General features: G+C 47.4%; 1 protein-coding gene across 2 annotated transcripts in view; it reads left to right on the forward strand.

The window, feature by feature from the left end:
- The first annotated feature begins 1,238 nt into the window (after positions 1 to 1,238).
- The window catches only part of SPEN (spen family transcriptional repressor), a 66,839-nt gene continuing 48,073 nt past the window's right edge, over positions 1,239 to 20,004 (forward strand). For both annotated transcript variants that reach the window (XM_065650251.1, XM_065650252.1), the window contains exons 1-2: positions 1,239 to 1,399; positions 19,271 to 19,591. In XM_065650251.1, the coding sequence (XP_065506323.1) occupies positions 1,317 to 1,399; positions 19,271 to 19,591 (404 nt within the window). In that variant the 5' untranslated portion in view covers positions 1,239 to 1,316. The remainder of the gene's footprint in view (positions 1,400 to 19,270; positions 19,592 to 20,004) is intronic.

Raw genomic sequence — 20,004 nt, forward strand, 5'->3', positions numbered from 1 at the left:
ACCCCTTTATTTTTTGCATAGCACCCCCCCATTTTAAAGTAAAACTCCCTTAGTTTTTGCATAGCACCCCCCTCATTTTACAATGTAACCCCTTTGTTTTTCGTACAGCACCCCCTCATTTTACAATAAAACTCCCTTATTTTTTGCATAGCACCCCCCTCATTTTACAATGCCACCCCTTTATTTTTTCCAGTACAATCCCCCTTTATTTTTTGCAATGTGACCCCTTTATTTTTTGCCTAGCCCCCCGGTTTTTGCAGTGCACCCCACTTTATTTTTTGCAATGTAATCCCTTTTTTTTTTGCACAATATGCCCTCATTTTTCAATGTAACCCCTTTATTTTTTGCAATGTAATCCCTTTATTTTTCCCAATGCAGCTCCCCCTTTTTTTTTTTTTCATGGCTCTCTTTGATTTTTTCTAGTGTAACCCCTTTACTTTTTGTATAGCACCCCCCTCATTTTACAGTGCCACCCCTTTATTTTTTTCCAGTGCAATCCCCCTTTATTTTTTGCAATGTCACCCCTTTATTTTTTGCCTAGCCCCCCGGTTTTTGCAGCGCGCCCCCTTTTATCTTTTTGCAGCGCAACCTCTTTACTTTTTTGCACAGCGCCCCTTCATTTTTCAGTGTAACCCCTTTATTTTTATTCAAGCCACCCCTCCGTGCTGACCGGCCCCCGCTTTTTGCAGCGGCCGCCCCGCGCATGCGCGGTTCGTTCTTTCCCCCGCCGCGCGGGAGCGGGGCGTTGCGCGCTCGCGCTCCGCCTCCGCGCCCGCGGCGCGCGCCCCGGGGCGCAGTGCGCCTGCGCGGGGGCCCCCGTGTGGCGCTGCGAGAGGCGCGAGGAAGCGAAAGGGCGGGGAAAAGGGGGGGGGGGGAGCGAGCGGAGCCGCCAGAGGAGCGGGAGCGCGGAGGGGGGGGAAGAAGGAGGCGGCGGCGGGCGGGGGGGGGGGGACGCCGCGCTGCCGCTGCCGGAGGAGGAGGAGGAAGAAGAAGCGGGAGCGAGCGAGCGAGCGCCGCGGCGGGGGGAGTCAGGGAGGAAGAAAACCCGCGGCGCAGAGGGAGCCCGCCGCCCGCCTGCCGGCCCGCCAGCCAGGGGGCCCCCCCTGAGGGGATGGTGTCGTCCGCCGCCGCCACGGGAGGAGGCAGCCGGCGGCGCTGAGGGCGGCAGGGCCCCGCGGCGGAAGAGGCGGAGGGCGGCCAGGAGGAGGAGGAGGAGGAGGAGGCGGCGGGCGGCGAGCGGCGGCCGGCAGCGCTGCGCGGGGGGAGGCGGCCGGGAGCCGGGGCAGGGGCGGCGGGTTCGCCCCGCGCCGCGCAGCATGGTCCGGGAAACCAGGCACCTCTGGGTGGGCAACTTGCCGGAGAACGTGCGTGAGGAGAAGATCATCGAGCACTTCAAGCGGTGAGTGGGGACAGGGGGACGGGGGGTCCCCGCTGGCCCTTCCCGCGCCTACGGGTTCTCTCCACACCCTGCCCCCGGGGAGGCCCTTCTCTCGGTAAAAATAAGAGGGAAATGCAAAAAAAAAAAAACCCAAAACACCAAACCAAACAACTATGAAAAATCAACTAGGGGAGGAATGTTGGGGGACGGCGGCTCCCGCGGCCTGTGGAGAGGAGGAGGAGAAGCGAGTGGCTGTAAATAACCCCGCGCCATGGCCGCGGCGTGGACGGGCCCGCGGGCCCTGCCGGAGGGAGCCGGCCGGGATCGCGAGCACCGCTCGGAGCAACACGGGGGAAAAACAAAAAGGCGAGGAGCGGCGTGTCGAAGCTTGGCTCTCTGCACGGAGTGGATTTCATGCCGAGGGGGTGCGCGGTGTGTCGGAGGCAACCTGGCCATTTTGCTTCTCCGTTGTTTTTTTTTTTTTTTTTTTTTTTTTAAATTATTCAACGTTTGGAGGTTTGTTGTGATTTTTTTTATTATTATTTTTTTATTGCCCTTTTTACTGTGTTTTTGCTGTTTTCGGAGCCACCCCGAGGATGCCGCGTCCCCCCCCCGGCTCTGTGCAGCGCACGGTGGGAACCGAAGCGCCCGCAGCTGCAAAAACGTGACTTTAAAACAAAACAAAACTAAAATCACGCAAACCCACGAAGAAAACACGGGATCCCTCCACGCGGGAAGTGCTCTGGACTCATATTGTTTGGGTTGTTTTTTTTTTTTTCTCTCGTGCCTTTTTTTTTTTTTTTTTGCTTGCATAAATTAATCCTGCTCATAAGGAAGTAGTAGCTGTTTGCATGGTTGTATTTTTTTTTTTTTCCCCTCCTTCCTTCGTATTTTCGTGCGACGAAGAGGAGGAGGAGGAGGAGGCTTCTCCCTCACCGCCTCAGCAACACCTTTTCCCTCGGGAAATGCACAAAGTTGATGCCCGGTACCCCACACTGGAAGCTTTTTCTTTTATTTTTAAGGGGAAAAAAAAAAGAAGGTAGCGAGCCCAGGGTGGCTGCTGAGCCCCCGCTTGTTTTAACTCCCCCCCATTAAAAAAAGGCAATTTTGAAGCTTCCTTTAATCTTCCTGCGTTGGAAAAATGACGGAGCGTCCTTAATAATGAGTCACCATGGGAAAAATAGATGCGGTGACACCGCGGGGGGGGGAAGGTCGGTCCCCGCCGGCTCTGCCCTGCGGAGGAGCCGGGGGGACCCGAACCCGCGGCCCCGAGTGGCCGAGCGGCCCCGGGGGGACCCGAACCCGCGGCCCCGAGTGGCCGAGCGGCCCCGGGGGGCGCGGGTGGTGCCGACCGGGCTCTGAAATGGCGCCGGGGAGCGATTGGGGTCACCCCGGGAGTGCGGGGGGTAACCGCGGGGGTCTCCTGCATCCCCCGGCCTGAGCTGATTGAGCAGCAACCCCCATCTCGGCATCATCAGCGCTCAGAAATTGCCTGATTTTAATTCCATTTCGCCTTTTTTTTGTTTTCCTCCCCGAGCCTAAAATTTGCGGCTTCATCCGCACCAGCGTGGGATGGTGGTTCTGTGTTGGGGGGTGGGGGGGCGGTTTGCCGTGTCCGTCGGTCCAGGTTGCGTGAGGCAGCGTTGTACAAAGGCAGGGTTTTTTGGGGTGGTTTTGTTTAATTCCAGGCACAGCTGGCTGAGGGAATAGGTACTTAGGAGTGGAAATCTGAGATTCCTGGGTCTTATTTTGGCCAGTCCTCCTCCTTTTGGAAGATGTACTAAAGCAGGGAAAAAGTTGCTATGGTACTGTTGCTTGGAGATGGATGGGAAAAAATGGCAGGCGCTGAATTGTTAATTACCTTTTTTTTTGTTGTTGTTGGTTGGTTGTTTTTACCTTTGCGAGTTTGGGAAGGAGATTTTTCACCCCTTGTTTCTGCGGTTTCTGTCCGTTTTTCAAATCTGATTTTTAACCGGGATTTGTGTGTTTGGATGAGGCTGATCTCAGGCGAGTAAACACAGTTAAAACACGTTCCAAAACATGCGGGTGCAGCTACTAATGCATGGGGGGGATGATACGCCGCCTCCGAGACCCTTTTGGGGATGTAAACCTTGAAATATTGGTGGCTGCAAAGGGGGGATGTGTTGAGCCGGGTTTTAGGCTCGACTTAAAGGTGCTGTAGGTGGACAATGGAGCGAGGCTTCCTTTGTATGCTGGTGCTGCCTGGGGGAAGGGACACGTTGCACAAGGACTGCGTGTGGCGGGGGTATATCCATAGGGAAGGGGGGGGTATAGATCCATAGGGAGGGCGCTGAGGTGGCATGCGAAGGCTCCTTCCTTGGAAAAGGATGGTTTAGTTTGGAGAGAAAGTCTTTTGAGATGGAGCTGGGCTTGGCGAAACCCAGTTCCCACCCATCCCCCAGCCTGAGAACAGCACTAAGAGCGTGGGGAGGCTGAGCCGTGGGGCGGGGGAGGAATTTGGGGGGAATAGCGCCTAAAATCTCACCTTGGGTTGCGACCAGGAATCGCGTTACCCCAAAAGCCTCCGCACACCCCACGGGAGGGAGCGTTTTGCCACTTTTGCTGAGGAAATACTGGTATTTCCATGTTAAAGCCTGGATGCAAACAGGCTTGCTGGTGCAGGGGCAAGTTTGAGAAACAACCATTTTGTTTCTAAAGGAGCAAGGATTTAAGGGAGACTTGGAAAACTCGGAACCCAACAGGCATATTGAGGCGGAGGGGTTTGCTGCTTCCCTCCTCCCCCTTCAGTTAACCACTTACTGTGGGAACCTTGCCTGGCTTTGCAGTCTCGCAAGTAATTCTTTTAAGGAAGGCATTAAAATGAAAGAGGTGTTTTGCAGAAAGTGCGTTTTATTTTTTTCGAAACGTTCCTGATTGGTTTTGTTCAGTGTGAATTGAAATAACGTTCTTTGCTTACAAATTCTCCTCTCAAATGAGAGAATACTGAATCTGGTCTCAAGAAGCTCTGGCTTACCTGAGCAGTGTTATTTTTTTCTTTAAAAGCCTTTTTCTTAATCTATTGTCTTGATATTAAAGGGGGTCACAAAGGAATGATTTTTATGTGCATTTTAACAAGTTGTTACAGGCTTTCTGTACTTCTACACAGATGTTCCCTTTTAAAAAACGAACTTTCTAACGGGTTATTAAGGCATTCCCGGATACAAAAGCAAATGGGTGCCAAGACGGGAAGTCGGCTCTTAGGCTGGAATAAGCAGCGAACCTGTGTTTTAGGAGATGCGAAGCAGTGGCAGCAATCGTTTGGGTTCGTCTAATTAACGCTGCCTTAACCAGCAGGAAAAAAAGTCATTCACCATCATTGAAACAGATGCTCGGCAGCTTGCAGAACAAGGCGACTAAATATAGTAACAGTTGTCCCCAGCACAAGTGCTGCCCTTCTATATATTTCTTTTTTTCCCTGTGTTTTCTACCAGTTATATGAAAGAACACGGCTTTGTCCGTTTATTGGTATTTTAAAGGGCATGAGGAGTAAAAGCCTTTTAATTATGAGCCGTGTGACTCTGAGATGGCATCTCCTGTTCTGCGGGGGGATTACGACCAAGTCCAGGAGAAGCCCCGGCTTCTGGGAAACCTTTACAATTGTTAGAAATAAATTGCAGATGCATCCTGAAGTGGTTTGTGTTTTAAACACAACAGCTCTGAGGAGTTGCTCTGCAAAAAAACTGCTGTAAGGGCAAGCGCAGGTTTGTTTTCAATAACTTCTAGAAAACATTTGGTCGGTTTACTAGGGCTTCGTGCCCCGTGTGTCACCCCGATGGACTGAGGCAGTGAGATTTTGGTCAGCTCCTCTCAGATGTGGGGCAGAGCGGTGAGATTCAGAAAAATCTCGGTGCATGTTTAGGGTGATTTCTGCTAGAACAGCACCGTTTCTGTGTCTTTTTCCCACGTATGGCAGCGGCAGGTCTCGCAGTGCCTTTCCGCAGGAACGGGCTCGAGTCGGAAGTAATAGCGCTCTATTTTTTCTAGTAAAACTGTCAAATATGTTCCCAGGCTTTTATTGCTTCTAATCGAGTAATAGCTCTTGGGTATCACTTAGGATGCGAACTCATGATGGTTACACTGAATCAGCTTCACATATAGAGATCTCTATCCAGGTATATTTTTATTTTAGGAAAATGCACAAGTCTACAGAATGAACTGTTCCTGTTTTCTGGATTCGTATCGTTTTTATGTGACAGTGTTTTCATAGATCAGGTACAAGCCTTTTTAGTTCAGAGCCTTTGAAGGGATGAGAAAGGTAAAATTCATGCCCTTGCTTTCCTGAAGCAACGTCTAGAATATTGGGCAGTATCAGGACCTGTTTGCGCCACAGCGTACAAATATCTGCTCTAAGGTAATGTTTAATTTTGCAGATGAAACCCAACAAGTTGATGGGAGAACATTTGGTTGGGGGATTAGGGCAAGGGGATTAAATTAATTGCCCAGAATCAGAAGGTGCAGAAGACACCAGGCGAGTCCTGCTTGAGTCTCAGTCGGTTCCTAGTGAAAGTTTCAAAGAAACATAATGAAAAGCCGCAAAGATTTGGACTAAGCTTCTATTAAGTGTTTTCGTACACTGAGCCCTGTTAGATAAGATGATGTCAGTTGGTTAGAAAATTCTGTCATCTGCTGAGCTTTTCTAGCATTGGTTCTTCTCTGAAGTTTCTGTGTTTATTTGTGATTTGATGAGAGCAGCTTCTGTTGTCGCTGAGCCGCTCCGGAGTGGCATTGGCTTTTGGTAGTTCTTGCCCTTATCCTAAATGCCTTGGGTACGATGATAAAATAATCCAAGCGCCCTTTCTTCCAGACTGCGGGAAAGCGTGTCGAGAATGTACCAGTCCTCACGAGGCTTAACAGGGATATTAAATGAATTCATCAAGTTGCAACAGCGGACGAGAAAAGGCTTAAATTTGTTTTGCGATAGCCTTGTTGACTTGTTTTCTTCCCTCCTTGCTTTTCGTAGGACAGAAAATCACGCCGAGTCCTCTGGCAAATGACCTTATTGCCATTTTAAGGCGTGTCCAAAATTAGGTGCTTGTCTTCGCTGAGGGTGAAGTCGCGCTAGCCGGCTTTTCATAAAAAAAGGAAGTAAATATCCAAATGAGTTTCAGATTTTGGATGAGTTGGTGAGTCAGGATGGACCTGGGGCTCCTGGGGAGGTTTGTTTTCGTGAGCTGGTGTGTGACAACCGCTGGCTGTCCTGCTGTTGCGGTGGTTTCACGCTGTTGTCAGCTTGTGAAGAGGAGGAGGAGATGCCTTCTGCATGCGAGGATGCACCTGAGAAATAAGGAATATCAAAAAAAGATGTTTGGGAAGGGGTAAAACTGAGGCTCACCCCTCTCGGCTGGTTTTGGACTACTGAAGGTTTCGGGAGAGTCGTTGCTGGTGGGGCGGGTACGTTCTTATTTTGGTAGCTACCAAAAATAAGCGCTTGTGAGATATTTTGTCGTGTGTTTTTTATTAAGTTCAGTGAACTTGCTGAGGTCTGAGAACGCCCTGAAACCCAAGACTGCAAAGGCAAACATTCCTAAACAATGAACTGAGGAATAAACTAGAAAGTATGATTAGTCTCTATAATAAGATTTTGAGTTTAGCTGCATCTTCGGCATGCCGATTTAGAAATCTCGTGGGAGGAATATGAGCCTGATGATGGAAATTCACAGTGTACAACCAGCCTCATGCCTTTGCACGAGTCTTTGTAGTGTTCTAAAGACTGTTTGACCGATTAATGAAAATCAGACAAAAGCTGCTTTTTTCATTGCTCAAGCCAACAAGTCCGTAGTGTTTCCCACCTTGGACCCGCAAGAGGTTTTGCCAGGTGAATAATGGCAGCTCTGGTCTCCTCAAGTCTGAAAAAACCATCTCCAACGCTGTTCTGCAGCAAGATATTAAGATGTGGTGACGACTCCTGTACGACGAATAAAACCCAGCAACTGCTTTGGTTTCTGCATTTCCATAGTTATTGTTTAACCTGCTAACGCTGTGTAATCGTCCCGTGCAATCTGTAAAATCCTGGAGCAGGGAGATAACATCCTTTCATAAAAGAATAAACATGGTTACAGGCTTTTCATAAATACACTGGGATATATTCCAGGGCCTGCTGCAATATGATCTGTTAGGTTGAGTATGAAGACGGCGTCTCTGAATTTGGTGGAAACAACATCCTCCTTGGGACGGATTTTTTGGAACGTCCTCCTTGGGACGGATTTTTTGGAACGTCCTTCTTGGGATGGATTTTTTGGAAGTGTATCTTGTAGCCCTGGCTGTGGCTGGCTCCGTACTGCAGTCTGTATATTTGTGCCTTGTCCGAGGTCCAAATGTTCATGATGACTTGGGTGAGAATGCAGCAGAATCGAGATGTGGAAGGAACATCAACTTTCTGCTTAGACAAACTGATCACAGGAGAAGAGCTGCAGTCAATCTTAATGACGGGTTTCTGTTTAAAGACCCAGGCGCCTTTTCAGCACAAAAGGGAGATCTTTTTTGCTTCCTCCCTCTTCCCCTATTAGTTAAGCTTAGCAATGTAAAATTAAGAGCATTTTATTTTTTAAGCACGCTTGTATCCAAAGCGTGGACTTTCAAATCTGATTGGAACGCCCTGAATGTGTCCTCATCTCAACACTTAAGTGCCAGATGAGCCCAAAGATCTCTGGAAGGAGCGTGGCTGGATGATCTGTTGGATGCTGGTGGCTCTCCGATGGAGACAATACCACCTTGTGCGTGTTCCTCTAGGATATCTCCATCCCAACAGAAGAGCTTGTGTGTCTTTTGTTATCCCCTGATGTGGTAGGAAATCGCAGCTGGGTTCAGACCAAGTTCTTGTAGTGAAGGTGATTGGGTACCAAATCAAAATGGGGTTTGAAATCATCTTTTAGCTTAATAAGAAGACTGCTGCCGGGTTGTAAATTATTTTTCTTGTCTAGCAAGTGGTGAATGACCTTTAGTTTTCCTCCAGGTACAAAGCTGAGCTGGTCGTGTTTCTGTCTGTGGGTTCACTGAGTAACTTACTGTCCTGGCGCAGATTTCCCCGACCGCTGTGTCCGTGTTTTTGGTGAGATGCTCCCGGCTTCCGCGCAGCACAAAGCACCGAGCCATGGTCCATCCGCTCCTGCCGTGGCTGTGAATACCTCCTGACCTCATTAATAGCGACGGCTGCTGAAAAGCACATAGAGGCTCATTTAGACATTCCCTTTGTGGCAGCTGTGGGTGACCTGTAATGGTTAATAGGGCAAAATAAGAGAAATAAATTGCTGAGCTGTATGTTTAAAGTAGTTGTCTTTGGAGGAAAAAAAGTCTTCCGGTCTCATTAGCATCCTTACTGTGAGGAGAATAAAAGCTCAGGATGGATAAGTATCTCCCTTGTATACGTAATCAACATCTGATTTAATTTCAGAGGATCTGTGCTTGTGTGTGTGAGACACTGCCCTTGGAAAGCCAGCTAAATACGCATCTAGACAGCTAACGATCTGCACAGTAACCTCATTGTAATCAAAGTTTAAATAAACCTTTGCTCATTTTCTTAACTGTAAAGCAACTTCTTCGAAGTATTAGTAGCAGAGAAGCTTTGCTGCATTTAAAATATAAAAACAGCTTCAGCACTGATGTTGTAGGTGATATGCTGGTTGCGGGTACGGCGAGATACGCTGGTTTTTGGCAGCCGCTGAGCTCAGGAAGCGTCTCTTCCTCTACATCCATTCAGAGAGTGCAATCCCTCGGTCGTGCTGGCAGTTCACGCTCTTGTCTACCTCATGTCGGACTAATTTTGGAAAACAAGCATTTAAAGGTGAAGCTGATCCCCGAAACAGTATAAAATTAGGAAGCAGCTTTTCTGGTGGTGGTGGGGATGTGTTGCGGGTGGGGCGGTGTATCTGACTGGTCCTTAAGTACAGGAGGAGCCCTGTTGGCCTGGTAGTGCCCGTACTCCTCGAGATCATGGAATCACAGACTAGTTTGGGTTGAAGGCCCTTCCCAGCCCCACCAGTGCCCCCCTGCCATGAGCAGGGACATCTGCACCAGCTCAGGTTGCTCAGAGCCCCGTCCAGCCTGGCCTGGGATGTCTCCAGGGATGGTTCATCCACCACCTCTCTGGGAACCTGGGCCAGGCTCTCACCACCCTCAGGGGCAACGATTTCTTCTTCATGTCTGGGCTGAATCTCCCTCCTTTAGAGATACAGGTCTGCTGAATTCTCTCTCATAAAACAGGGCTGAGAAACCTCACCTGTCATTACCATGACATTCAAGCCAGCCTGTTTCCAGCTCTGCTTTGCAAAACCTTGACTTGGAGTTGCATCAGAAGAAAAGTCATTAAAATCTAGCTGGCCGAGGAGCTCAATTGTGGAAAGTTTTAAGCTCTCGCCTATGGAGCAAGCGCCTGGAGCGCAGGTAGGCGCTGCAGATGGAGCACAGAGCGTGCGCCGGGCTCTCCCCAGAATACGGAGTTTCCTTGGGCTGACACCTGGCTCACGCCGAGGATTGCGCTGCCAGTTGGTTTAGTCACAGGAACAAGCACTTTCTCCAAGGTGATGGGAGTGGTGAGTCATGAGCCAACAAAATAACATTGGGACGTCTGTATTTGGGTGACTGGTGGGGCAGCACGGGAGCGGCGGGCCAGTTTAAAATACAGGGTTCGTGGAGGAGGCTGGGCTGGCTGGGAACTGACTTTATTTTCAGGGCGGTGGAACTATTTTTTCCTGCCCAGTTTCAAAGGTTGTACGCTTTTAGGCGTAGGTGAGCTCTTTTGGGTTGTGAGTTGCCTGTGAGTCCTTGGATCAGTGGCTGCTTTCTGTCAGAAATGAATGTCAAGCTGTCAGACCTGTTGGCTGAATTGCAGCTGGTCACTCGGTTCAAACCGAGCTGTGGTTCAAAGTGGAAGAGCAATCTGGTCGTTTGGGATGGTCTAAGAGGCAGATAAACTCTATTTTCTTCTTAAATACCATTTTCTGGAAAACATACAAGCCTTGGAGAAGAGGTTTGTGTTCCCTGGAGAAGTATGAGCACCAAGACTTACAAAGCCTGAAGATGATACATATTTAAAGTACTCTGCAGCATGGCGGGGAGACCATAATGTTATGACTCCGCATTTTCCTCCATCTGCTGCCAAATACATGCAAAGCAGGGCTTGGAAAAGCAAAACCGAGATGGGGAATTACCCTTTCATGTAAGAACGGAAAAAGTTGATTAATCACGAGATTCCCCTCCGGTTGTGATGTGGCGCGTTCTTAAAATTGAATCCAAACAAATCCTAAAATCAGTCACACAAGAGAACAGGCTTGAGCAATTCCTCTGCAGAAAGCATTCAACGTAGCCTATCGCCACCGGTATTTTTGAAGCAAATCTGCAGATTATGATTTAAGCTGGAAGAAAAAATGCCCTGGAGATGGAACTCAGCGGCTCTGTGTCTAGCATGCAGTAACGCGATACCGCACATCTGCGGAGGCTGGAGGATGAACAATCACCGCACGTCACACTCGATACAACACAGCTGAACATGCGGAGTTTCTACAAAGTTTTGTAACCTCTTTAGGTTTCTACGAATAGTTGTATTTATTCTCCTCTGCTTGGAGAGCGAGATTGTTGTGATTTTGCTATGCATATGTATCTTCCCTAATCAATTTTGAACCTGTTAGCCCGTTCCAGCTGTACTTAGGGGCAAAGCGGGATTCGTAGTCTCAGAGATACGACGTTCCTTTGAGTTTTGTGAAAACAAGCGGTTTTAATAGAGGAGAGAGACCTGATTAGTGGCCCCATGGAGAGAAAAGCTGCAGCGAGAGTGCAACCCTTATTAGACATTAAAGAATCCACATGGGAGAGCGAGGTGTTCCTGAGCGTGGGAAAAGCTGCACTGGGAGCCGGCAGTTATTGGACGCCGGAGAATTCGACCTCAAGACGTGCATCCATAAGAAATGAGCCTTCGTTATTTCTGCTCACAAAGCCGCTTTGATTTCTTGTAGTTTTAATAACGTATATACCAATAAGCTCTGCTGCTGATGCTTCTTAATTGTACAGAAGTGACCATGAGGAAAAGTTGTTTAATGACAGAGCTCCTGCCTTTTTTTCTGGCCGGCTGAGGTGGCCTCGTGAACAAGAAACTTGTGTCGTTCAGCTGTGTTTACGCAACTTTAGCTGGGTAATTTTGCGCTAAGCCCTTGCTGACGGTTGGGTCGAGGTCTGATGCAACATGGGTTCTCGGTGACAACCAACAGTAAGACAAGGGGTAATGGGTTCAAGCTGGAACACAAGAGGTTCCACTTAAATGTGAGAAGAAACTTCTTCTCAGTGAGGGTGACAGAACACTGGAACAGGCTGCCCAGGGGGGTTGTGGATTCTCCTTCTCTGGAGACATTCAAAACCCGCCTGGACGCCTTCCTGTGTAACCTCACCTAGGGGTTCCTGCTCTGGCAGGGGGATTGGACTAGATGATCTTTCGAGGTCCCTTCCAATCCCTAACATTCTGTGATTCTGTGATTCTGTGATGGGGTTCGCCGGCAGCGGAACTGCTGACTGGGGCGGGGGGATTAAAACCAGCCCCGCCGGGTCTTGCTGAACACAAGCTGAGGTTTTTATTTTTAATTCTTACAGCTTCATTTAATCCCGGTATCCAGAGCGTGGGTTCATCTCCCCGGCTTGTCTTCGCCAGGTTGAAGAGTTTCTAGGAGTCCTTTTGGATGTTGTTTGGTGCTGTGGGGGTGTTGCAGTGGAACAGATTTCTATCTCGCGGAGCGGGTGGATCTGTATTCCAGTTTCACCTGACGCGTACGCGCTAGAACAGTTTATCTGTGGCAAAATGTTTTGGCAACGGGGGTTGCGGAAAAATTTCCTGCTACGTTGACTGTTGGAAGAAGTAGCTGCTACCGACAGTAGCAACCACAAATAAACTTTTAAAAAATATTCTGGTTTTTCTCTCTCTGGTGGTACATAATAATTTGTATATTAATACCTCAGCGGTATTGAAACGGTGAGTTTGCAATAAAGACATAAGTAAAATGTCTTAATTAGGAAATCACAGTTTGTGTCTTAAAATGGAGCATTCAGCTGAGCTGTAAAGCAAGAAGCAGGTGCTTAGTTCAGCACAGAGTTATCTGCTGGATTATCTGATATGTCAGGCGCGTTGCTCTTAAATAACAGACGTATCAAAAGTCTCAGGGAATGTGCCTGCGCTGGCTTTTTAATTTCCTACTTTGTCATCTCGCAGGGAGGGATTACGAGTGTAGACAAAGCCCTGGCTGTTTTCAGTGCGTGGCAGGAACACGTGCTGGGGCTCGTTAACAAACTCCCCCAGAGCTGGAGATTTTTTTTTTTGCTGAATGCTGCAAAGTCTCAGAGTGCTCTGGGTTGGAGTAATTTGGGTGGCGGGGTTCACCCTCGTCACGTAAAGGGTCCGACCGAGTTCCAGAACCTGGTTGACGGTTTTTGCTCCTGAATTTTGAGGTTTCCCTGAAGATCTTTATTCCTAGGAGGAGAGCTGCGGAGAATGCCCTCAAGATCGTCATTTTTCTCCCCCCAAAGGTCGCAGAGCCAATAAAGATCGCTCTAAACAGGTTTTAAAGCATCTCAGATTGCAATCTAGAAAATTATGGGAGCTGGGTAATTAGAGCATGTTTCTGAGTCATTGCTGTCACAAGGTCTGTTCTCAGTATGGCTTGAAAACCAGCGCTCCTTGTGATACGAGGAGCTTTGATTTTGCCTGGCTTTGGGAAAGTAGAAGGTTTTTCAAAGCCTTGCGTGGTGTGGATTTATCGCTCGCTATGAGCCTTCCTACTCCTGATCATCCAGAACGCTCACGGTGACTTATTGGTATAGAAACAGCAATTTTGTGCCGAGAAAGGTAGAATTAGAGAGACGTTTAATTGGTTTTATTTTTAGCTGTCTTTAATGCGATGTAGCAGCTGGAGATCAGGAGAGCCAATACCATACGTTGTGTTTCTGGAGGCTGCTGGACGTGCTCCATACGTCGCCATGTGTACGTTGCCCTATTTGTCCTTAAGCATTTGAGATGCCGTTTGGCAAAATTCTCTGGGGTTAAATGACAATGTTACAAAGGCAAGCGATTGTGGCTCATTGGGTGACAGTTCCCCACGTTTGTTAAAAGTTAATTTTTAAGTGTTGTTTTCCAGGACTCTGGAATTCCGCTTGTTGTTTCTATGAAGGTCCATTTCAATTAATTTGCATTGTTTTCATCCCAGCCCTGTGCACATTTCTTTATGGTCTGCCTTTGGATTTGCTGTCCTGCATCAGTTACTGTATGAAAGAGCCCCAACCCAATAATGCAGTTTGTGCATTTTTGAGTCACTTTTGTTTAGGTTTTATTATTCTTCTGTAAGCTCAAATCTTCCTCCCATGCCAGGCACATGATGATATTGTCAGATTTTCAACTGATACTCTGCATTACTTGCAGCAGAGTGCAGTTCCAAAGACTTGGGCCGCTCAGGTCTGAAGGTGATAAAATCTTGTATCACCCTTGATATGAAACTGCCTTTCCAAAAAAAAAAAAAAAAATTAGAAGCATGTAAATATTTTTCTTGGCAAGTAAAGTATGTGACTGTGATGAATATGAAGCTTGGTGGTATGTAATTTTCTTAGGCCAAGCATGTTATGACTATTAAATGGTGTATTTTTTAAATTATAGTAATGCCCCCATGATCAGTTACGGTGCCTTGTTCTTTGCAAATGCTCTGTGAAGACCCAAGTCCCCTTCTGTTGCTTCAGAACTTTTACAGCGGTGAATATTTAACACTGTGTTTGTTGATGCTGCGGGAGGGAGATGTTTACGCTGCGATTTGTGCCATGAGTTGGTGATACTGGGAGCTGGTGCTTAACTGGGAGCAGGATTTTTTTGGGGCTGGTGTCCCGCTGGGGGGAACTGTGGTGCCGGGGGTTTTGCTGCTTTTCCGGCGTGTTATTTTGTGTATTCTTGGGTGGGAAGTAGACGCACGTACAGATGGTTTGTGCAGGGGGAAACACAGGCCTGGAGTAGCCCCCAGAATGGGGTATGGGACTGGCTGGGGGCTGGGAATGAGGAGAAGAGACGCGGACATCTGGAGAAGTATTATTTCAGGTCACATAATTTTGTTATGAAATAACAACAGAGCGAGAGGAACGCGATTGGCGGAGGGAAGCTTCAAGCTGTGCGAGCGTTTCACTGAATAATGCAGGCTGGGGCTTGCCTGGCTTATATAATAACGGAGGAGGACGGAGTTTAAGCACGGCACGGGAAAATGAGCCGTGCTTTTCAGCTGGCTAAAGATACCTGGCTTTAGTCAAAGAGAATCCAAAATACTCAGGTGTCCTGATTGTCAATTCATGCTCTTAACGAGTGGTGCAAAAACAAGCACAAAAAACCTCCTGCGTTGTTTTTGATCTTGCAATGTGCCTTGCATTTAGTGGGATCTGGAGCGTAATGTTGCGCTGACTTCTAAAGAAAAATATGAAGTTTTTTAGGGATGTAGCTGACCTTCAGAAGTCTGCGGTGATGAAAATGGTTGGATATAATGTCTTTACAAGCTTGGGGGGGAGCTCAACGTGAGAAATAAGGAGGTAATATTATTTAAAGTGGGATTCAGTTTAAATTAAATGAATCTCCCTGATTTTGACCTACCTTTTCCTATCATGTATATATCATCCTGTAAAGACCCTAATCAGTTTATAAAATATTGCAGCTAAAAGGTAACATTGGTTTACTAAATACTTGCTGGCTGGCTCTCTCATAGTCCATCCGTTTTTTAAAGTGCTGCTTCTTGGGAATAGCAGAAGGAATTTTAAAAGCAGCACCTGAGATGAAACTGTTAATTAATTAGAAATGGCGAGGCGGGGGCGCAGCCACCCCGGTGTGGGCAAGTGGGGAAGGTTGTGGGGTGAGGGATGATTTTGGCCATGTGTGGGTGAGGTGTCTCCCACAGAGGAGGAACCAGGGAAGGTTGTGGGGTGAAGGACAATTCTGGCTGTGTCTGGGTGTCACGTCTCCCCTAGGGAGGAGGAACCAGCCCGGCGGAGGCTGCGATTCCCATCCCGGACGGGAGGAAGAGCGGGGAGGAGGAGGAGGACGGGCCGGGGAGCCAGAGAACACGCCGAGCAGCCATGCCAAGAACCCAGAGACATTTCAGCTGCTTGATTATAGAGGCGCTTTGATCTAGAGTGAATAAACCGATAATGCTTAAATTATGAATTCCTTTTCTTTGTCTGAAAAGCTGGATTAGTGTGGCTTTCTTCGAGCGGTGATTATCGAACAACTTTTAAAAATTTTTTCTGAAAAGGCTGCTCGATGTGTGTTTACAGGCGGGCGCTGCGATGGCACTGTGCTGGTGGAGGGGCTCGGTGACATGCCGGCTTTCGCACGTCCTCCTCTCCTCTGAACTGTAAACCCCTCCAAAAATACAGCCTCATCCACCTTCCTTATGAAATGGAGCTAATGATGGATCAGTGTGAGTTGCGGACAGGAAGAGGCACCAAAAAGCCGTGTTTTCCTGAGGGTCTGCGGGTTTGGAGCCGGGCGAACGAGCCTCTTTGTTGTGCGTTCGGTCTGCCAGCGATTGTGAAAGGGCAGCAGCCTTCTTGGAAAAGGCTGACGCACAGGTATAAAGATACCAGGCGGAGGTTGAGAAGAGCCGCGCTGTGAACGTTTCCAAAGCTCGCGGCGGTGCCTCCCCTTGTCTTTTGTCCTCTTGCCTTTTGTCCCTTGGGATCCAGACGCAGGTTGCTCCTCGGAGCGCGTTCGCCTCCATCTTGCCTTAACGTGCGATCCGCATAACGAACCGCGGTGGTATCGCTGCCTCTCCTCCAAAAAGTATCGTGGTTTTTTTTTTTCTTGTATTATTGTGCTGCGGTAAAGCCGTCTGGTGATGCAGCACTGCAGATCTCCCCCTCGTCCTCCTCCCGGCAGCATCTGCCAAGCCGGGAGCAGCTCGGAGAGACGCCAACGGGTGGGGCTGGGCCGGATCACTAGACAGATTAATCTTCGCGGTGGGGGACCGAGGGATGCGAGTGATCACAGGACCGCGGTGGGGCACGGAAAATGCGAACCTTCCTCTCCCAGCAGCTGTCCTTGAATACTCAGGGCTCTCTACTTCTCGGTTTTCTTTCACCCCCCCCTGCTCTGTGCTCCCTTTCTCCTCCCCGTCTGCCTCCCTCGCTTTCAGCAAAGACGATTGTGGCAGATTATCCTCGGGGCTTGTCAAGGGTACGGTGCGGGAGACCAAAGCGCAGCGTATATTTATGTATCCGGATAACGGATGGATTAAAACACGCCATCTCTGAGTGGGATGATTTAGGACCAGTGGAATACAGTAGTACCCTTCCCCCATCCATTTCTGATTTAGAAAAAAAAAAAATATATATTTTTTTTAAATTAATGGCAGCCAAAGTACACTTTTCCCAATATGAAAATTAACCCGCAAGAGTTGCACATTTGCTGGGTTTTTTGTTTTTTTTTTATTGGTACATAGGGAGTGTATTACATCAATGTTCTGTATCTTCTGTGCTTTCTGGGCAGCATTAGCTTGAGTATTTGAACATTTTAACACATTTCTGGATTTCCTGCAGCAAAAGAAAAATAATTGAGGTCTGTGCGGATGTTATAATAACATCAGAATGAGGAAATAAAAGAACAGTCAGGATGGTGAGTGGGAAGAGTCCTTCAGAGCCCATTTCTGCTGTAACTTCCTACCAGGCAGGCTGTGGTGATTGCAGTCAGAAGGTCAATTAGGATTTTAGGTTTTTTGAGTAGTACTAAGATACTATTTCTTTTTTCCCCTGAAGATTTTAGACAAAGTATGGGCTCGTGTTGCTAGAAACCGAGTGTGTAGACAGTGAGCAAAAGGGAAGAACATGTTCTGACCAGTCACTTCTGTAACTATGTTATTTAGAAGAAAAACTCTATGGATACGAGAGTTAAGAGCATTCTATCCTATTACATCTTTGTTGTCTGCAGAGAACTGGCACTGAAACACACCTTAAAGGGTGATGCTAACTAGGATACCTCATTATCTTTCATATTTTTCGTCACGTTCATTCATGGCATGAACATTTTTTTTCAAATGGGCTCTTTCCTGTTTTCTTCCTCCTCCTTCCTTTCCTGTTTCTTCTCTTTTTACATGTGCCACATCCAACTGGCCAGTTTTTTCCCTCACACATATTTTATTAACCGTATCCTCCACTTTTCTGATCTTGCCAAATCTTGCCTTCAAGGTCAGATAACCTTATCCAGCCTCAGGAGAGCGCAGACTTCGAGAAGTATCTTTCCTGCAGTACCATTCACCATCATTTGCTCCTTGCAGCTTTTAATTAGAATAAAAAATGACCCATGCAGGTCAGGAAACTCCTGAGAATGAAACGTCACCGTGCTGTACCCATGGGTACAAAGGCAGCAAGCTCAGTTCTGGGCTGCTCAGAGGAACATGTCCTTTAGGTGACTGTGCCTTTTTTGGCCTAATTTTTTCTTGTTTGCGCACATATTCCTTAACGGGTCGTGTGCCATATAGGGCGGAGTATAAACCAGGGTGAAACGAGATCTAAATCCCAACCAGATTATGTATAAAATACAGTAGGTCAGGCTGGAATGAGAAGGCAGCAGTCAGCCGGGCAGGTTTGCAAATCGTGTTTAAGGATTAGTCACCCCACAACAATGATGAAATTTGAAGGTGTATTGAAAGCCGAGCGTAACGCAGACTCAGCTGCAGGTTCTGACAGCGGTTGCTCCTCAGGCAGACGGTTGTGTTAGGTTTTTCCTGTGTATATCGCTGAGAAGAGCTTTTCTTTAAGATCTGTTTAGATCTGTTCAGCACGGTGCTGCCTTTGCGAGTACAAAATCTTTTGCAATAATTCCTCACAGAGTTTACAAATAGTTATCAACTACTTTTTTTGTTTGTGTGTCCCTTTCCCGTTTATCAGCGCTTTCAAAAATATGCTCTTTGCCGGTTTTTGTCATGGATTAACGACTGCAGTTAAAGCCCTTAACCTGTGTTCCTCAAAATCTCTTGGCTGAGAGAAATGAACAACCAAAACGCAACCTGTAGTTCTCGGCTATTTTAAAACGTCGCTATGTTCGTACTTCCCATTTTATCCTTTCTCATTATGAATTGATGCAAGGTATTTAAAAAAAACATTTTAACATCATCTTTTTGTTTGTTTTTGTTTTGTTTTTGTTTTTTATTTTTTTTTACGTAGACATTTCCTCATCCGTAAGTGCCTGTGTTGCAATTATTTAATTTAACGTACCTTAAGTAGGATGGCGTCACCTTCCCGTGGGCTTTTCCTCAGCGTGGGGCTTGTTTTGTGGCGGGGGATGTAAAATTGAACCCCAGAAACACCCTGGTCCGGGGGTACCTGTGTCAGTCACGCTCCAGAAATGTCCTGCGAGGCTGTTGTAAATAAATGGCTTTGAGATTGGGAACGAGGAGCGGAATGAAGACTCCCGTTATAGCGCTGAATGGATTAAATACAGATCGGAGTAGTGGAATTGCTGTGTCAAGGTCATGTTTTTCTTCAGAAAATTGTCGGGATGTCTTTATTTCTACTTGAGGCACAATTTTAGTTTGATTATGTGTTGCTCCTCATTAAAAATGAGAAGTGCTGCTCTCATTGCAGGTACCTTGCTATTTCTTTAGCTGCTCTTGCTCTGTTATTATAAAAAGGGTGATCTCATGGTAACTGACCAAAAGAGAGGAGTTTTGAAAATAACGACGAAAGCAGAAATGGCTTTTTTCCCCTTTTTTTTTTTGCGAACACGTCCTCCAACCTCTGCTGTGCTTTGAGATTGATTTTCCTCCTGTACGGGAAGGGCAAACGGTTTGAAACATGTTGATCTTGAAGGGGGCAATGTTATTAAATACGATCTTTTTCCACCAGCGCTAATATTTGTGCTCTGCTCTGCTTTTCTTCCAGATATGGACGTGTCGAAAGTGTCAAAATCCTCCCTAAGAGGGGGTCGGAAGGCGGAGTGGCAGCGTTTGTGGATTTTGTGGACATCAAAAGTGCGCAGAAGGCACACAACTCTGTCAACAAAATGGGAGATAGAGACCTACGGACGGATTATAATGAACCAGGAACCATTCCCAGTGCTGCTCGGGGCTTGGATGATACAGTTTCCATAGCATCTCGTAGTAGAGAGGTTTCTGGGTTCAGAGGAGGTGGTGGGGGGCCCACTTACGGCCCCCCCCCATCGCTTCATGCACGGGAAGGACGTTATGAGCGGAGACTTGATGGGTAAGTTCCAAGGTTTCTCTAGGCAGGTATTTTGTATTTGTATGGTGAGAAACACAAACTCGTATCTAGGGCCCCCAGATGGATTTAAAATTTTGGGAATTATCTATGTTTCCTATTTTGGGTTGGAAACGGAAGTGATTTCTATCCCAGTGGCTGGTACCTTGTGGATCCATAGAGGATGTTTTCCGCAGCTGGTTGGATATCTACACTTGAAATAAGGTGGTTTTAAGATGGAAGATTTCCTTTGGCCAGCATCGATATTGGAGTTACTCTTTTCTAGAAGTAACGATTCCATGTCTTGGATAATATTAAGGCCTTGCTCGGATGTATCCCTGCTGCCAGATGGAGCTATCTTACTCTACAACATGTGGTGAAGTTCTCTCTGGAGTATCTTCGGAATACTAGAACCTAAA

Source organism: Caloenas nicobarica, chromosome 22 (genome assembly GCF_036013445.1).
Source record: "Caloenas nicobarica isolate bCalNic1 chromosome 22, bCalNic1.hap1, whole genome shotgun sequence".
NCBI classification, from domain to species: domain Eukaryota; kingdom Metazoa; phylum Chordata; class Aves; order Columbiformes; family Columbidae; genus Caloenas; species Caloenas nicobarica.